This window comes from Thamnophis elegans, chromosome 10 (assembly GCF_009769535.1).
Source record: "Thamnophis elegans isolate rThaEle1 chromosome 10, rThaEle1.pri, whole genome shotgun sequence".
NCBI classification, from domain to species: Eukaryota; Metazoa; Chordata; class Lepidosauria; order Squamata; family Colubridae; genus Thamnophis; species Thamnophis elegans.
Window position 1 is genome coordinate 40,086,567 of NC_045550.1, and position 20,678 is coordinate 40,107,244.

Here is a 20,678-nt window from a genome sequence, read left to right on the forward strand (position 1 = left end):
TGTAAAACTGATTCTGAAGAAATTCAGCAATTCAAGATCCTAGAAAGGAACTGTCAGATTAAAAGCTTTGTCAAGTTCAAGCCCCTAAGATATTGTTACTTATTCTAGGGTCCTCTAGGTGTGCAGAGAACTTCCTAATGTGCCTTAACATTCAGTACAACTGATATCTTTCTGTTAAAAATAGCCATAATGAAAGCTGAGCACATTAGCCAAAATGTTTAATTATGCTAATCTTTATTTCTCAATAATTTCATGTTATATTAGATGCACATCTGCTATATCAGTGTTGCAAACATGCAAGCAAAATAATTTTCTTAAATGTGGGAATCAATCTAATGAATAGTATATTAAGATATATTTATAACTATCCATAGTTAATGTTCAAGATTAAATATATTCCTTGCAACTTTTTAGGAACATTCTGGAAAGTGACACCATTTTCTTCCAGAGGTTACAAACCAGGCAGTATAATACACATGTGATTTCCTTGCTAATGTAACATTGATTAAAGAAAATAAGGTTGAACTCTTCTTTTGCTTTACTATTTTCAACTCTTAATACAGAATGCCCAACTATTTTTACTGAATGATTAATTTGTATGACAAATGTATGACTGTGTATTCAATAAAACATGAGCTGCATCAGCATTATCCTTGTTCTAGTACTTTCATTTTAACTTTTATTCCTATTTATTGCAAAATATCTTTTAAATTATCCTTTTTAATAATGTGCTTTTCACGGTAAAACATGTGTGCTATGAGCAGAAACATTTACAAACAGTAAAGACCATGCCATTAAACCATTATCTAAAAAGATCTGGAAAAAAGAACCTAATTCTATAGCTAATTTAGATAAGATATTCAATATTGCTAACTGATTATTGTATGAGTAGGAAAATTACCGAGGCATTTTGGGCCTGTCTCATTGTAGGTGAAAAAAAAGTGTCAAAAAAACATTTCATGTCTAATTAAGTTAGCTGATTGAACTACTGTTCATTCTGGCTTTGAATCAAATTTTCTTGGCTTAAATTCCAATTGGCCATTTAAGGAATATGAAAAAATGAACTTTTACAGAAAAATTTCAAGTACAAACTCAAAATGATCATCTCATTAAAGTAAACATTCAGCAGAAGCTTTTGGTGAGCTAGTGTAGTGAAAGACTAGATCATCTGTAAATACATATGCTTATTTGCAAGCTCAAACTGTTGATCCAAAACAGTTGCATGAAATTTCCAAGTGGATCTTTATAATGGTTTTTGCAACAATGCTTTGGCTGAGCTATTTTTAGGGTGTGATATAAGTTTGGTAGAACAGGCTTTAAGAGACATTTGAACATGGATATTTTCAGGAGCATAGGTATTTGCTAGAGACAAAACAGTGTACACACGTCCAGAAGAAGGCAAACAAGGAAATTCACTTGACACTTTCCTTTAAAACATTATCCTGACAAATTATCAATTGCTTTTTGAACTCAGGTTATCTGAGATAAATAATTAGACTGCTATCTAGGAAAAATATATAGGGAAAAGGGAGGCACTACCTTAACATTGTTATGGGGTTGGGTGTTCTGAAGAAGATGACAAGTATATCAGAGGTTCAACCATATTGGACAGTCTCACCAGAGGAATCAAATAAAGAGTGTTTCTCCCATAGAAATATAGTCAGATCTAAATTACAGAAATCCAATCTGGCTCAGTCATTGCCTGGGTCAATAAGGACTGTACTGACAAAATGGGCCACAAAACTCAGAATTGATGGCTGAGCAATCAGGGCCAGACCTGTAGAAATACTGGAAAGAAGGGTGTTTTACCGATGACAAATATAAACAAGATAGATGATAGATAGATGATAGATATTGAGATAGATAGATAGATAGATAGATATGATAGAGATGATAGAGATGATAGATAGATAGATAGATAGATAGATAGATAGATAGATAGATAGATTAAGGTGACCAGACGTCCCGCTTTCAGCGGGACAGTCCCTCTTTTGAACAATTTGTCCCACGTCCTGGGTTTTTTAAAAAATGTCCCGATTTTTTTTAAGTTACGAAAAAGCCTCCAGCCGCCTTGAGGCTCTCCTAGCAACTGGGAGCGTATATTCTTCTTCGAGCCGAGCGCATTCCTGCCCGTGCATCCTTGGGAGCTGTTGCCAATGGCTGAGAGGGGAGAAGACTTTACTCCATGTGGAGACTGCGGGCTTCCCTCACGGATTTTTTCTTCTTCTGTTGCTTTGTTGCTTCTGTTGCTCCCTCCCCCCGCTCTCTCTTTCTCTCTGTCTCGGAGCTGGCAGGCTGCCTCCGAGGCGGTCCAAGCTCAGCCCCTCCCCCTCCCCCCTGGCCTGCTGCTTCGCCTCGGCTGCTCGGGGCTTCTAAATTGGCATTGTGTGTTGTTTGGGGAGGGGATTACTGTGCCATAGAAACACAGCGTATGTCTCACGTGGCTGATAACCTGGTCTCTATACAGAAGAGGTAATTTTAAAAACTTCGGAGCGAATCCAGAAAGAGGGGAGAAAGAGGCTGAACGAGTGTGTGCACAGGTGGGGGGATTTTCTAAACCTCCCAGTGAATCCAGAGGAGGGGGAGAGAGAGAGAGAGAGAGAGAGAGAGAGGCTGAAGGAGTGTGTGCACAGGAGGGGGGATTTTATAAACCTCCAAGTGAATCCAGAGGAGGGGGGGGGAGAGAGAGAGAGAGAGAGAGGCTGAAGGAGTGTGTGCACAGGAGGGGGGATTTTATAAATGTCCCAGTGAATCCAGAGGAGGAATGTGTGTGTGTGTGTCTGTGTGTGTCTGTGTGTGTGTTTGTGTGTGTGTGTGTGTGTGAGAGAGAGAGAGAGAGAGAGAGAGAGAGAGAGAGAGAGAGAGACTGAGAGAGAGAATATCACTAAGTGTAGTAGCTTATGATTCTTGATGAATGTATTCTGTTTTATTTTCTTTATGTACACTGAGAGCATATTCACCAAAGACAAATTCCTTGTGTGTCCAATCACACTTGGCTAATAAACTATTCTATTCTATTCTACTCTACTCTACTCTACTCATTTCTATTTCAATTCTAATAAGGAGTTTAGCTTCTCTCTATTGAAAATGTAAGCTAGCATAAGGCATTATAATGCAAGCTAACTTTAGCTTTCAAACAGTTCATTTAGTGACCAAAGTTACAATGGCATTGAAAAAAGTGACCATTTTCATATTTAGTGACCATTTTTCACACTTAGCGACCATTGCAGCATCCTCATGGTCTCATGATCAAAATTTTAATGCTTGGCAACAGATTCATATTTATGATGGTTTCAGTGTCCTGGGGTCATGTAATCGCCTTGTGTGACCTTTTGACAAAATATAAAATTTTTAATCAAGCCCCCCCCCCGCCCCCGGTCAATGGTGTCCCTCTTTACCAATCTGAAAATCTGGTCATAGATAGATAGATAGATAGATAGATAGATAGATAGATAGATAGATGATAGATAGATAGATAGATAGATAGATAGATAGATAGATAGATAGATAGATAGATAGATAGAATGAATGAATGAATGAATTACAGATCAAATCCAACAAGAGGAGGATATTTGAAATGAATGCACCAGTTCTGGAAAGAACAGCATCCAGAATCATAAATAACAGAACAGAGGCTAGCAGATTAACATTGATTTATAATACAAAATAAGTATTCACAGAAGGGGAACTGGAAGAAGAGCAAAGGTCTACCCAGGAGACAAAAAAAGTCTTGACAGAAGTAACTCAGTCTGGCAGTAGAGGAAGCCAATACCGCTATAGAATTTTGTTTCACTTGCTATCCTAGGTCTGCCTATCCCTCATTTGCCTATCCATGGTCTTGGAAAGGACTCAACATGTGGATAAAATGCGAAATGCAGTCTGAACAACTGGCTGACTATGCAATGAGCCATAAAAATATAAGAATATGAATAAAAGACAAGAATTACAGAGAATTACAAAGGAAAATTTAAAATGAAAGATTATGACATAAACCGGCCATGGTAGACCCACTGGTTATTGGCACACTGGGTACCATGTCAAAAATAAATCTTGGATAGCACTTAGAAAATCTGAGCATTGACAAAATTTCCATTTCCATTACATTGCTTGGATCCATATATTATAGTCTTGAATACACACACACACACACACACACACACACACACTAAGCTGATATTGCAAAATCCTAGATTCTTGGGAAGGACTAATATGGAGGGCAATATAAACTAAAGAAATAGCAGCTATGATTTTGCATTATTGTATATATAATAATTCAAAAACATGTACGATATTCCAACATGTATCTAATTATTCAGTTGAATCTTAAGATCAAATAAAATTCCAAGTTTCTTGTCTAAATTTTTTATTTTCTTTGTCTTGATGCTGATTTTTATGGAAATATTATTAAAATCCAAAGTGATGAAGCATCATGAAAATACAATACATGCCATACAATGAATCTGGCACCTTCTTCTGTACTTTCTACTTAAATATTGCAGATTTCAAAGATTTAGAGCCCATCTATACTGGTGGACATTGAAAACTAAGCAATTGCCGGGAATCTCCTTTCAAAATTGATGAGATCATTGCAAAGACCTCAAAAACTCTTTCCGTGCTAGGAATTCTCCCTGAAACAAACTAACTCACAATTAAGAAAAGCGGATGGTACGTAAAATTCTCAGACTTTACTATACTCTCTTTCCCAATTCAATGCCTCAAACTGTCTGGAACATAAAATAGATTTGGCTGAAACATGCCAAACAATGATAGCAACACGTCACACATAAAACACCTTCCAAGAATAAAAATAGCAAGGTTTTTATTGTTCATCATCTTTTATGCATTTGGCGAATAACCTATGAAAGGACAGCACTTTTTTTTCTTTTTCTTTTAACAAGCTTCCAATAAAAATAGGAAACAGGAAGAATTTTGGCCCCAAAATTATAGTCTTGAATATTCAGGGCAAGAAAAGAGGACACTCAAAAATAAGACCTGAAACTATAGCAATAGAGAATTACAGTTCCCAATCACATGGTATACGTTCTAAAGTAGACAGATTTGTTATTCTTTTTGAATACATAATTATTTCTTTTGTTAACTGTTTTTTTGGCAACTCAAATGTTATGATTTCTCCTGGCAACCACTTTCATTTTCTAAGGGTATAGACAGTTTCTATATCAGTATGGATAATATCCTATAAGGCATATGTTTAATTCTTTTTACTTTATAGAAATATATTATTATATAATAATTAGCAATGTAATCCAAATAGAATTGCGAGGACTGCAAAGCAACAGTTAATCAACCACTTCCAAAGTTCATGTATGCCAGAAGAGAAAATATTGGGAAGCAGTTGTGAAACATTCCATGCAACAACTTGGGATGAAAAATTTACTAAGGTGAGAACTGCTTTACCAAGAGCCATGTTCTGAAGAATAGCAGGTAGAGCCAAGACAAATACTATATCTGATTCTATTTGTATTTATACTTTAATACAACTTTGAACCTCTATGGTACCATACTATGTTCTCAGAGATCTGAATTAGATGTCAGAGTATCTCCAAAAAGCTGCAGAGCACTAATCATATGCTGGCTTTGAAGCTAAAGCAAAGCCCTTCTAATTATCCACTTTCCATAGATGAGATATGCAGCTTTCAGTTCATCATGCAATCCCGGCAGTTGCATGCCTCATGAATGTGTCTCTTACAAACTACCAATTTTCTCCATCCACCTACCCTTTATACAGCTGTCTCTCTCTGGTTTCTCTCAAATCATGCATTGCTTCTTCTCTGGCAATTAATCCTTGCAGTTCTTTGTTTTGTCTCAATCAGTTTAGATGACCAAATTAAGACTAGGACATTCATATCCTTCCACCCATCATCCACGTTCCTTCTTTTTTCTTACCTCAGACGCTCTTGTAATGCATCTGCCTTCCCCAGAACATGGAAAGCCATCAGACTGGACTCCTCCAGGCAAACACATGCTGACCTTTACTATAACCGTCAAGCGTAATGGAACGATGCATTTGGAAACAGAATCATTCACAAAACCTGGAAGAAATAGACCATATATATTATTGCTGTTAAAAATAGAATACGATGCCTTAAAAGGGAACTTAAAATAGACAAACCAATGAGTTAAGGCTGTTGTTAATATTTCTTCTCTCCTAAATCCCATTAAACCGCTATTAACTGGCCATAGACAGAGATTATATGAATGTCAGCAATATTATACTGTACAGATTGGTTTTTTTAAATTTTTTTGCTTATATTACCTCTGTAGTTCACAATAGTTTTAGGAGAGAAAAGGGTAGGAAAAAATTGGACAAGAGGGTCAATCCAGAGTTGGAATCTGGTGTGTGTGTGTGTGTGTGTGTGTGTGTGTGTGTATACCTGTGCTAATTTCATTAGAAGCATAGATGAGATGTAGTTAAAATGCACTTACAATTAATTCAATGACCCATGTCAAAGAAAAAATAAATCCCTTATCAGAAGTTGAAAATGAGATAGATAATACTGCTTCTTTATATATTTTCATTTATCTATGAAAACTATGGGTAGACCAGTGTGGGTTCCTACCAGTTCGGACTGGTTCAACCAAACCAATAGTGGTTTGGCGGCCTGGGTTCCCCGGTTGCTGCCATCGGTGCCGCCATCTTATTTTCCCAGTTCTGTGCATGTGTAGAAGAATTGTAATTGCCCTGTGCATGCAGCGTGCATGAAGCAAGCACGTGCGCGAACCAGCAGTAGTTCTGGCTGGAACCCACCCTTGGATACACCACATTAATTATACAGTTTGGAAAAGGTGGGTCTCTGGCTTTATGGGGTTCAAAGATTGGTTTCTCGCTTACTCTGCATGCCTCAGCAGGAATTAGCACTAAGCAGACTTTATATAGGCTCAGAAGCTAAGCAAGTTCAGGTTTGGTAAGTTACAGAATGGGATACTACAAGAATACAAGAAATGCAGGCTAGAAAATTGGAAAACATCCTGGAATAAGGAAGTGGCAAACTACTCAGTGTAGAAATAACAGATACATCTGCAGAGTTACCAAGAACTTATCTGGAGTCTCTACTTTTACATAGTCTAGTCAGATGCTTTTGAAAAATGAACTGAGATTCAAAGCAGCTAGATATAGGCCAGAGATATATAATTCATTTGCATATCACTGGAGAAATGATATAAAGTCATGTGCAAAGGCCCTTATAATGTAAAGTAGTTCTAGCATCCATATCTATATTTGATCAGATATCAAGGTCACAGCATTAGAACAGTTACAAATGACTATATTACAATTTTGTTTCACTTAATTTTGATGCTCTCTCTCTTAACCTCTTATTGCCAGCAAGTAAGTGTTTAGAGAAAATCATTATTAGTAAATTGAGTTGATTAATGTATAATTACCATACAGGAGAATACTCAGCAATGAAATGAAGACACCATCATCCTTATGCAAAATTTATTTATGACTGATCATGAAGTAGAACACTTTGAAGAAGAAAATAAAGGCAGCCTTGAATATGTGGTAATTACTACCTGGAGTAATTAGCAAGGTAGCCTTTTTATAACAATAAAATTACTTAAGACCATTATTATCTACTAACATTTACTAGAAATACTTTAAAACTTCATGTTAAGTAAAATGACAAGAAGTAAATAGTGTAAATCATATTTTAAAGAGGAGTACTGTTCATGACTACAAAATCTCTAACACACTGAAATAATGGGGGATTTTTTGACCATCAACCAAATATTTCTAAATTATGTATCCAAAAACACTCTATCATTTACTTATGATGAAATGGAAGAGGTTTTAAAATGTATAATTGCAATGTATTAATATTTAAAGTGGAGAAGATATCTTGTATTAGAAGTAAAATAAATATCAAATTATCTTTCATAGTAAAGAGAATAAATTAAATACTATTATTCCAGAACTGGCAGGTCTCAATGAGAATTATCTTTTCTTTATTGGTTTCCTGAGACTAATTGTTATAAATTGTTCCTAAAAATTATGCTACAACAATAAGTAGGAACCTCAATAGTTTATTCCTTCTGGCTAGCAATGATCTAAAGTGGAGGCAGATGGACTAACTTTCCAATTTACATTCCAACTCAGAATTAAGAGAAGAAGATGCACTATACTGCAATATCTACCATTTTAACACTATATTTAAAATTACTAAGAATTCAGTGCATCAATTACTGTACCAGCATAATTCTAAAAATGGACAAACATATTATGATGCTATGCTAAGAAAAGCAAAAATCCTGCTAACAAGATATTTACTTACCTGCCTCACTTATTTAATGCATATAAACAAAACAAGACAAATGCCGTTTTCTGTTCATCACATCTTTTGTTACCCTAAACTAAATCTTTAATCCAGGGTTTCACAAATGTACTGGATTTTTATTTGCCATAATACCATAACCAGCATAGTAATGGATGTCTATCACATCTCAAGAATATCAGACTGGGGAAGCCAATTAACCTACTTGGCATTTGGCATATATAACTGAAATACTCATCGGACAATGTTTTCGATCACAATGAACAGCCAAGGTTTTAGAAAACAGATGCAATTTTTATGTAAATTACTTCTGTTACAGAGAAGGAGGAGATTATGAAGACAGAAAATTACATAAACTGGTTTCTTTTTCTCATGAAGCAATAGATTAGGGCGAAGAAACATAATATAGCCTTCTGAACTTTAATCCTAATGTTATTTTCATCAAAGGGATAATATTTTTATAGTAAAGAAGCTAGTGGAAATCTCACATTCCTGGACCTAGCAAAAGAAAAAATGTTGGTTTTTTATTTAGTTGTATCATTTCTTTGAATCACAGAAGCAAGGGCATACGTCACTGATGGTTGTTATTTGCAAGGATTTTACATTTCCCTGGGTAATCTTTTAAGGAAGCCTTACCAGGGGTGGGTTCCTGCCAGTTCTAACCTCTTCTATAGAAGAGGTTCCACAAATCTACAGTGCCATTTAGAACTGGTTCCAGCTCCCTCCCCCCGCCCATCCGCACATCATCAAGATGAAGAGCGAGAGGAGGAATTCTGGGAGTTGAAGTCAACAAGTCTTAAAACTGTCAAGTTTGGACACCCCTGGGGTTTTTTTCTAAAGGGCTAGGAGTGCAAGGGTATTGTAACTTGTCAGCTTTAAGACTTGTGTGCTTCAATGCCAGACTTCCTGAGCCAACATGACTGGAAGAGGAATTCTGGGAGTTGAAGTCCACAAGTCTTAAAGCTGTCAAGTTTGAACATCCCTGGGGGGGGGGGTTCTAAGGGGTTAGGGGTGCAAGGGTCTTGTAACTTGACAGCTTTAAGACTTGCATACTTCAAATGCCAGAGTTTCTGAACCAACATTTTGGTTGCTAAGCAAGAGTATTGTTAAGTAAGTTTCATCACATTTTACCCAGTCACATGACTGTCAAACCACTCCCACTCAGTCACATGGCTGGCAAGCCATTCCCACCCGGTCATGTGGCCAGCAAGCCACTCCCACCCAATCACATGACTGGCAAGCCACAGGTACAGAAGAGGTTCTAAAAATTTTTGAAACCCACCACTGAGCCTAAATATTCCATTACAAAAAACCAAATCATATCTCATAGTCCTATTCATAGTGCATTACTGTAATACAAATTCCTATTCCTATTATAACTATAACAACTCTGATTTAATGTAAAATATACACATGACTTGTTCAATACATTAGAAAAATACTTTGTGAGTATAAAAATCAACATTAGCAAAACTCACCAATGAAATAGTTGTTTCCCAATTCCAGCATCTCCTCTGCTAGGACAAGTCCACCCATTGCTTGGAGAAGAGTAATGCTTGTGGCATCTATAAGTGAGCATTCTTTAAACCTTTCTGTGGTCACCTTCCATAATAGGATAAGGGAAGCAGTGGCATCTTGCCTTATTCTAAAGACAAAAATAAAACTATTAAGCAGATCATAATGAAAACAAGTGTTTTAAACATTTTCTATAAGAATGTAACATCACTCATCACATTAAAAACATGTTTCTTTAACTTACCGGAATTGATGCAAAATTTCTCATTAATTCAAACACTTGTGGAAGATGTCAAAAGTGAGTACCAGTACATATTAATTCTACAACATTAGACTTACTGGAAAAAAAATTGTTGTTTTGTTGTTGTTGTGCTTTTATTAAATACACAGCAATTTGAAAGCCCAGCTGGCAATTCTTTAGGTAACGGCCTTCATTCACACTTCATTCTTCCCAAGAGCTTAGAATTTTATAGTGTATTGGTGTAGCGTATGTGTGGCTGTACACAATGCAGTCTTTTTTAATTGAAGGATGGAAATTTTGTCAATGTGCAGGTTTTTTTTAAGTGCCATCAAAGGATTTTTGGTATGGCACCACAGTTGGTTTATGCTATATAATCTTTCAAGTTCAAGTTTCAGATTTTGATTTTCTTTGTGATCTTCACTAATTCTTTGTCTTCTATTGTACTATTACTGATGTTGCCACATCAATTATCCACACTCTCTTATTTTCAACCACAGTTAAATCTGATGAGTTATGTATCAAGCCTTCATCAGTTTCCATTAGGAAATCCCACAATATTTTAATATGATCATTTTTTACTCCTTTTTAAAACTAATTTTCTCATTAATTTTTCCTTATTGGCACATGATACTTTTTTTAAATGTTTCAATGAGTCATCATGGTAACTATGTTATGTCATTGTTTATAAACAGTTTGTATGACCTTGTTGCATGAGCTAAGTATATGATTGTTTCTTTTGCTTCTTTGAACAATCTGTACGTTGAATTATTTGATTTTTCAACTCTGCTCTTGATTGTATTTGTTCAAACAACTTGCTCTTGAGCACCAAAATCAAGCTTCAGGTGTTTTCTTTAATGTTCCAGTTGTAATGGATTGCCAGGTTTTATCTTTGACAGTTTGACTTGAAGTAAATCTCTGCCTTCATTTTCATAGGCTAGATATAGTCTATAACTCTATCGCTACAGGGATGTAATGCATAGTGAACAGTCATCATTTCTCTGACATTTTGGTCCAATTGATTTTTAGTCCAATTGTTATGGCTGGTCACACAGTCAGACAGATGCTCAGACTAGATTTGGCATTTTTTTCCCTGCCTATCATGCCCTTTCCAAGGACCTGGGATAGGCAGCTGTTGTTTGATGGCGTTAAAAATACCATCATAGGATGTAAGATATACTAAATTAATCTTTTGCAATTGACTGATGGTGATTTTCTCAATGCCAATGGTGTTCACATGGTGCCCATGTTCTTTTGGGATTGCACCCAAGGCAGCTATAACTATTGGTGTTATCTTTGCTTTCTTTTGCCACAGTTGTTCTATTTCTATTTGCAGGTCTTGGTATTTTGTGATTTTTCTCTAGTTGTTTTTTTTTCTTCTATTCTGCTGTCTCCAGGTACTGCAGCATCCACTATTCAGATTTTTTTGTCTTTTTTATCGACAGTTTTTAAGTCTGTGGTTTTATGTGGAAAGTGCTTGTCTTTTGAATTCTAAAGTCCCAGAGCACTTTAGATTTTTCATTTTCTAATACTTTATCTATTTTGTGGTGTGTGTGTCTCCCCCCCCCCCCCCAGTTTTTGCTTGCAGGAAAATGGTATTTCTTGCAGATTTTTAATGCACCATTGTTGCTACTTTGTTATGCCACTGTTTTTTCAGCTTCTTTGCAGAAGCACCACATGCTGCCTGCTGCTGTCTTCTCAATTCTTGCTTTGTTCTTAAGGCTTGGTCTTCTACAGCCGGAAGTAGCCCCTCTGTCTCTTCTTTCAACTTTTTTGCTCTTAGCCTTTGCCTGATCTTGTTATTTGCTTTGTCTGCTTCTTTTTTAATGTACTGCCATGTAGTACTTTGCCTTGCCATAATTCTTTTAATAATGATGTTGGTTATTAATATTTTAATGATAATACATTGGTGTGTCCATTTATTATCATTATTATAAATTTATTATAGCTGCCCCTTTTCATAGACTCTGGACAGCTTAGAAATACAAAATAATAAAAAGTTAAAATATGTATACATACAACACGTTACATTGATAATGGACCACCTTGGACTTCTTAACTAGGGATTTCTTAGGACTTCTTAACTAGGGAAGAAGTTAACTATGTGGAGAGGACAATTGTGGCCATCACAAAGTTTTAAATCAGTAGCTTTATATATATAAATGTTCCTCTACAGCAGGTATCCTCAATTTCCATACAAGTTGGAACAGCTGCCTTTGCCCATAATGGCTAGGAATTCTGGTGACAGCCACAGGCACTAAGATGGGGAAGGCCAGTCTATTCCTACCTATAAATAACATCTAATAAACAAGATTTAACACACAATGGGTGGAAAATCTCAAGAATGAGAATAATAAAAGAAACAAGCAAAATTTGGCTGAGAAACAAAGAGCCATCTTGAATATTTTTAAAGTATGAATAGACCAAGAGATTGGCCTCAGGAACTCAGGAAAGACGAAGGAAAAGCCAGGGTGAAAAACATGAGTGGAGCGGCAACTGAAGCTAAGTAAATATAAATTCTGAGGAGGGAGGGTGAGAAGTCATGTCAAGCTTAGAAAAAGATACATCTCTCATCAATAAGTAACTTTGAAGACATTAACCCCAAGGGGAAAAGATTATAAATCTTATAAATGTCTGCATACACATCCAATCCATTAACTGCTATCTCAGCAGCTAAAATTTAATAGTCCCACATTTCTAGAGCAGTAACCTTGGAGGGTAACTCCAGTCAATCAGTCACAGTAGATTAAAATTGCAGCTCTAATTAATCACATTATTTTGGCTCAAGTACAACTATTAAATATTTAGCATTTTTATATTTCTAAAAAAGCAATTATGGCTTGGCTTTGTTTCTCTATGCTGTAAATATTAATTTTGCTGAGGTCAAAGCCATATTTCTACTAATGACAGTGGGTTTGGTTTTCATGTCACATCCCAAATAATTATTGGGAAGAATTGGCTTTTTTAGCCTAAAACAAGTTTTGTAAATGAAGAATAATACTTTCTAATGAATATTTCCCCTTATTCTTTCACTGCATCTTCAGATGAATAGCCAAATACTTTTAAACACTCTTTTCCATTAAATTCCAAAACAAGAATTTAATCTTCTTAAATATATCATGTCCATTTTATGTTAGATACCAACTTTCATGTGGAGTTCAACATTATGTCCCACTTCCACCATGCTTTCTAACATAAGTTATCTCTTCCAAAGTTGGAATAATAAGCATACAAAAGGCTACATCTTCCTTCCAGATAAATATTTCTTTTTGATGACAAATAATAAATGTCTTCTCTTCTGTAAGATATCATGGAACTTGACTCTTACTACTTTTGCTTGAAAACTCTAGGATCCCTAACAATAAATATCTGCAGATGTGGGAAAGCTCTATAATTCATCTATTGTAATATTTTCCAGTTTAGTGCACTCTCTTTGTGTTGGATTTAAACTATCATATTTTCCAACTAATTAATAAGCATTGATATCTAAAAGGACAGCCCACTTTTTTTAAGATTGTGGGAAAAGGCAAAGCAAAAAAGTTGCACATGCACTTGCATTCTAAGACTGCAGAGTCAACATTGAAAGCAGCCATGTCAGCTTGGGGAAAAAGCAAAACTGCTTTAATGATCTGGGGGGGGGGTGTCATTCGGGCTCTTGCATGCACCAAAGCATCTTTTAAAAAGACATTGCATTACCCTGTTTCCATGCATGAGAAAACAGTGACGAAAATGAGCTGTTTGTGTATTCCAATAAAACAATAAAAATTTGAACATTTGGACAACACAACTGAAAAACTAGCAAATCATTTTAGGGGGGAAAAAGAAATTGGTGAGTCAATTGTGACATAAGATACCGTAAGGTGTTTACACTGTGTTGCTGCCATTCTTTTTCATTTATACACAGGATTTCAAATGATGGATTAAACAACCAACATTATCTAAAGCTTTTCTGTAATAATGCAAAACAGCAGTTTCTTACTTTATTGAAGTATTTTGTGGAACTTCAAAAGAGATTAGACGACCCCCACCAGAATTATTGGAGCTGGCATTTCCACAGGCTACATCAGGAATTATCTATAAAGAGTGTGCATAAATATGAGACATCCTATATAACTAACAGTTTTTAAACAGAACCCAAAAACCGGTTTTAAAATGTAATAAAACTGAAATGTTTTTGATGGCTATATTTTGGAAAAATTACTTTCTGAAGCTTTATAGAGCAACATATGCGCAAACAAAAAGACTCCGCTGGAAAAGACATTGATTTGGATCTGTTTTTTTTTAAGAAAAACACAGAGAGCTTTTCATATTATAGCAACCTAGATTCCTAATAGATTGAAACACAATCCTATAAAAAACCATGGAAATGAAAATTCATTTCAGGAACACACAGCAAGATAGCTGATAGCATCTCTCAGCATCTTACTGTTGTGTAGTGTGGAATACAAACGAATCATAGATAGCAATGTTTTGCCACCTGATGCCAGCAAAATGAAGAACAATTATTAATTTTTTTCCAGTGAGAAAAGACTTTTCACAATATAAACTAGAGCCATTACTACTTGCCGAGGAGGAAAAAATACTATAAGGTATTTGTTTATTTTTGTGGGTAAAATGTTTCATTTTCAGGCAGCGCTTCTTTAAAAATTGTTAAAGTATTCTATTAATATGTCTTCTACATTGATTTAGATTGCAAATTCAGCAGCGGTTCAGTCAAATGTATAAGCTACTATCTAAGTAGCTTATACATTTGGGAGTATTCCCGGCCTATTTCACAAATGATCTCAACATTTTTTTTTTAATTTTCTTTTTGATTTCCAGATTTTAGGCTGTTCAGCCCAATTCTTTTATTACAGAAAAATTCAAAACATTAACATTCTCCTGGAAACCTTATTACATACAAATGAATAATACAAAGCAAATTCTTAGAAATGGGAGGAAATATTTAACATACTAACTTACCCTTTCTTAATAGAAAATACAATTTTCTTTTCTCTCAGTGTAGGACATGAGAAATAAAACATCAGTTAATTAATATTTTCAATAGATTTTAAAGAGTGTAAAAATAAATATTGCAAAATAAATTATCAAATATATTTAGAAAATCCCTTAAACTGAAATTTGATAAAGATCCAGTACCATATTTTATCATACGATAGAATCAAATAATGAAGTGAATGTAATGCTATATTTTATAATGCATACAAAAAGTAGTAGTTATGTAGGGGGTATGCATTTCAAACTTACTTAACTCCTAGCCCATTTTCTTCTGTGATCTTTTCTTGAAAAATATCAAGTATCAAGAGAAAAACTGTTAAAAATTGCAGAACTAAATTGCAGAAAATAAAAAAAAAGTTTATTTTAATATTCCAAAGAATAAAGAATTTTTCTATACCCTCAAATGTCCATTTGGTAGTATTAAATAATCAATGTATTTAGAATAAATATGGTCTGTGATCAACAACAATGCTGGTGGCATTCATTAAAATTAATTACTTCTCAGAAAAATACTAAAAATTTATACCAAGTTCTAAGATAATTTTGTAATTAACATTTTGCACCACAAATTTCACAAACAGAATTCTTAGTTATTTTTCTTGATCCTTCAAGCTTTCCATATAAGGGCACATAAAGACAATCTCTTCCTAAAGCTCCTACTGGATTTCATTCAGAAATAATTTATGGTACGCATTTTGCTTTTTTTTAAAAAAAAAACTTACTTCTACTTCATCCCATTTCAGATCCACAAGTTTTTGCCCCTCCTTGGGTTCCCATGTCGGTAATGTCACTGTTGCTTGGGCTCGTGGCAGGATAATATCCGGTTCCATGGTGGCTGCTCCTGGCCTATTTTCACTTGGCAATTCTGATTCTGTCCACCCAGACACTGGGGAACCATAAAATGAATATTCACAGTTTGTACCTTCATAGCCAGTATTACAAACACAGATATATCCATCCCCATTACTAGTGCAGTTGCCATGGTGACAAGGGTTGCTGGCACATGGATCTGAAACAAACTGAAACACAAACAATAATGGAATTCTTAGTACCACAGAATAAGATGTGTCAATTTTGTCATAAATGTTAATTTGCTAAAATATCTGGGTGGCCTTCACCGGCTTTACTTAGAACTTCCTTTTCCAACCAAGCATCTTTTAAGTGTGCTGGACCTCAATGGTCAAAATTCCTAGTTGATATAATAACTTTTAACAACTGAATCTGTGAAAGAACATAACTGGAAGGCAACAAGGCGAAGAAGAAGGTTCTTTATTCACATTTCAATAAAAAGATTATGCAGGAGAAACAGAAGAAAATTAGCAAACAAAAGTGATGGTGCTGACAAAGTTGGATGGTTTAAAAATGTAATATTTGAACAGTTTCCAGAGGAATAATAATTAGCCTTTTGCAGCAAATGCAACAAATCACATAAGTATAAAGTAGCACAATTATTACTGTTATGCTATTTGTGAGGATGGTTGACGAACATTGATGCACTGTTCTGAAGACACTAGGAAGACAACAGTTATATGTACTATTTGTAATCAACATCTAAATTGTGGTAAAAGTTTTTACATCTAAAATTCATCTTGAACAATGATCAAACAATAGTTTGGGGGTGTGTGCAATATGTGTGTGTATGCATCCAGGAAAACAGACTCATCTTAGACTATGTTCTCGATCTAACAGATTAAATCCCTGAAATATTAATGCAATAATAAATGAATTTGATTTTAAGACATTGCAAAAGCAATTTAATAGACTAGTGATATCTTAAAAATGGGCACACTTATTAATATAATTAATATAATTCCTATAAAGAAACAACCTTTTGACAAAAACTTCATCTAGACTCTTTACGATTGTGTTAATTTTTCAGCCAATGCCAGTTCTTTCCTGCACTACAGGTAGTCTTCGCCTTATAACCACAACTGAGACCAAAATTTCCATTATTAAGCAAGACAATTGTTAAGGCAATTGTTAAGAGCCGAGGTGGCGCAGTGGTTAAATGCAGCACTGCAGGCTACTTCAGCTGACTGCAGTTCTGCAGTTCGGCTGTTCAAATCTCACCGGCTCAGGGTTGACTCAGCCTTCCATCCTTCTGAGGTGGGTAAAATGAGGACCCGAATTGTTGTTGGGGGCAATATGCTGACTCTGTAAACCGCTTAGAGAGGGCTGAAAGCCCTATGAAGCGGTATATAAGTCTAACTGCTATTGCTATTGCTAAGTGAGTTTGCCCCATTTTATGACCTTCTTGCCATAGCTGTTAAATGAATCACTGCAGTTATTAAGTTAGTAACATGGCTGTTATGGGAATCTAGCTTCCCAATTGAGTTTGCTTGTCAGAAGGTTGCAAAAGGTGATCATATGACCCCAGGACTCTGCAGCCATCATAAATATAAGTCAGCTGCCAAACTTCTGCATTTCGATCACATGACCACAGGAATCACATGACCAATTTCTTTTTTTATATATCACTTTGTTTTCTTATTAATATTTCCATTCCAGGCTCCCCTCAAGGCTGTGTGCTCAGCCCACACCTGTACTCGCTGTATACATATGACTGCATATCCTCTGATCCATCCAACATCATAATAAAGTTTGCAGACGACACAACAGTGCTGGGTCTCATAAGTAGAAGGGATGAATCAGCATACAGGGAAGAAGTCCAGAAGGTATCCGCATGGTGCTCAAGAAACAACTTACATCTAAATACTAGTAAGACAAAGGAGATGGTGCTAGATTTCTGGAAGCACAGAGAGAAACCTGCCCCACTGTATATCGAGGGACGCTGTGTGAAGAGGGTTTCCTCTTTTAAATTCTTGGGAGTGCTTATTAGTCAAGATCTCATCTGGAAAAACAACACGTCTCTGGTGATTGGAAAGGCCCAACAGAGACTTCATTTCTTTAGAGTCCTGTGAAAAAATCAGGTGGAACAAGCACTGATGACCTCTTTCTATCGGTCCACCACAGAAAGTGTCCTCACATATTGTATTACAGTATGGTATGCTGGTTTAACAGCTGCGGACAGGAAGGCACTACAGAGAGTGATCAATTCGGCACAATAAACCATTGGTTGCCCTCTGACACCACTGGATGACATCACCAGATCTCGCTGCTTTAGCAGACTAAGGAAGATACTCAGAGATGATTCACACCCTGGTCAGTGTCTCTTTGTACTTCTACCATCAGGCAGAAGACATCAAAGTAAAGCCAGCCGAACAAACAGGTTTAAAGATAGTTTCTATTCTTGGGCTGTGAGACTTTTAAATACAACCACAATCACTCCATGCACACCCTAGTTTTTTTCTTTTTCTTTCTTTTTTTGTTTCTGTTATAATTTTGCACCAGTGAGGTTAAAACCAATTTCATTGCATTTAGGTACAATGACAATAAAGATTATACTTATACTTATACTTATTCCATTGTGTGCACACCTAGAGAAAAAACAATTTTAGACCACATAATTAAAAAAAGATAAATTTCTAATTAATAAAAAGTGTTTCATACAGTCAGTTTGGTCTAGTGACCAAGACATTAGGCCAAAACCCAAGTCACTGTGAGTTCTAGTCCCTCCTTAGACAATCTGAAATCACTTTTTTTCAGTCCATGATGTCAGGCTCAGGCAACAACAGTGGTGAGTTGCAGGCGGTACGCCCCAATATAGGCATACCAGTGCCTTCCCAGAGCACTGGGTACCGTTCTGGTACGGTGCTCCAGAAGGCCCACCCACTTGCCCGAGCGCCTTACCTGTATTTGAGCTCTTTGGCGCTTCCGCACACGAGCATGGAGGAGGTTAGAATGCATGCGCACATTCTGTGCATTCATGTGGTGGATGCCGGGCCCCGTTGCAACCGTACCAGTTGTAATGGTGTCTGGAACCCACCACTAGGCAACAAATACTTCATTGATTTAAAAAGTGGGCCTTGCACTTGTGGGAAACACTAGGAAGAAAAAACAGTCTCTCATAAAGTTTTCTGTAGTTACATTATTGAACTGATAATCAGCCACATCAACTTGGGTAAATAATCTAGAAGAGAAGACACGGGATAGAAACTATTTTCATCTTTTCCAAACTTGACATACTAGCTTTAAGTATAGATTTCATACACTAGTATCAGGGAAGAATAAAATTGGTGAATGAGGCTGAAAATATTCTTCTTATTTCCACTGTAATTCTTTTGAGTTGGATTAATATAACTTAATAGTTTTAATTTAGAAGCATCAAAGTATTTTAGATTTTGTACAGGTAAAGGTGCCCTTCGCACATATATGCTAGTTGTTCCCTACTTTAGGGGGCGGTGCTCATCTCCATTTCAAAGCCGAAGAGCCAGCACTGTCTGAAGATGTCTGCGTGGTTATGACTAAATGCCAAAGGCACATGGAACGCTGTTACCTTCCCACCAAAGGTGGTTCCTATTTTTCTATTTGCATTTTTACATGCTTTCAAACGCTAGGTTAGAAGAAGTTGGGACAAGTAATGGGAGCTCACTTCGTTACATTGTGCTAGGGATTCAAACTGCTGAATTGCTGACCTTCTGATCGACAAGCTCAGTGTGTTAGCCACAGAACCACCATGTTCCTTTTTGTATATCTAAGTACATTTAACCCTTCATCATGTTTTTCTTTACTTTGATGGTTTAGGCCAATATCAGTTTTTTTTTTTTTTTTAAGAATTCTTTATGAATAAAGAATTTTTGCCCGATGATTAAACCAAACAAGTAATGAAAATGGAAAGTTTTCACCAAAACAAAGTTTAAGAAAGAACTATTATTATTTTTCTTTATAGCTATAATAGCAAATTACAATAAAGTCATCATGACATGAGTTTTTGTTGTGATCTTTCATGAGGGAATAGTAATTGTGTTTATTTAAAGAGAGCTACTTTGGTATTGTGTTTAAGGCATCTGACTAGAAACTGGGAGGACTTCTAATACACAGAGCCAACTGTTTTACCAAGAGCCAGTCACTCTCCCCCAGTCCTAGGAATCAGGTAACGGCAAACCACTTTTGAAAAATCTTGCCAAGAAAACTGCAGGCTCTAGTCCAGACAGCTACCAGGAGTCAAAAACTGACTCAAAGAAAGCACATGCCCACAAACAGACAAAATGAAAACACTGGAATTATGGAATTAATACTATGACTGTCTGTATCTAAACATTGTTAGGGCAATGACTATAGAATAAAAGAGAGAAATAGAAATGATATAAGCCTGGTTTTAACAAAGCACATCTATGCTACAGAAAAGCAAAGGGAGTAAGCTGAAGCAGTAAAATATCCCAAATGAAAAAGCTACCAATTAGAAATAACAGTAGTTTGGTGTGAGCTGAATGAAATAGCTACCAATTAGAAATAGCAATAGTTTGGTGGGTTAAGCTTCATCAGGTTCGGCTCGCAGTCAAAATTGGCAAATTGTGCAATCTGCTGTGTAGAATTTGGCAACATTATATATTATAGAGACATATGAGTTAGAAGTACGGAGATGTAAAATTGGTATCTATGGTCTGATAATTTAGTGAATAAAAGTAAAGGTAAAGGAGTTCTCATGGATTTTACTCCGCTAGCCATTGCTGACTATAGAGGGCAGCGCTCATTTCTGTTTGAAGTCAATTGAGCCAGCGCTGTCCAAAGACATT

General features: G+C 35.9%; 1 protein-coding gene across 1 annotated transcript in view; it reads right to left on the reverse strand.

Moving 5' to 3' along the window:
* The window catches only part of DNER (delta/notch like EGF repeat containing), a 137,994-nt gene that overhangs the window by 45,335 nt on the left and 71,981 nt on the right, over positions 1–20,678 (reverse strand). Inside the window, exons 2-5 of the mRNA XM_032224850.1 lie at positions 15,765–16,061; positions 14,024–14,118; positions 9,770–9,936; positions 5,905–6,050 (exon numbers count right to left, since the gene is read on the reverse strand). Of these exons, the coding sequence (XP_032080741.1) occupies positions 5,905–6,050; positions 9,770–9,936; positions 14,024–14,118; positions 15,765–16,061 (705 nt within the window). The remainder of the gene's footprint in view (positions 1–5,904; positions 6,051–9,769; positions 9,937–14,023; positions 14,119–15,764; positions 16,062–20,678) is intronic.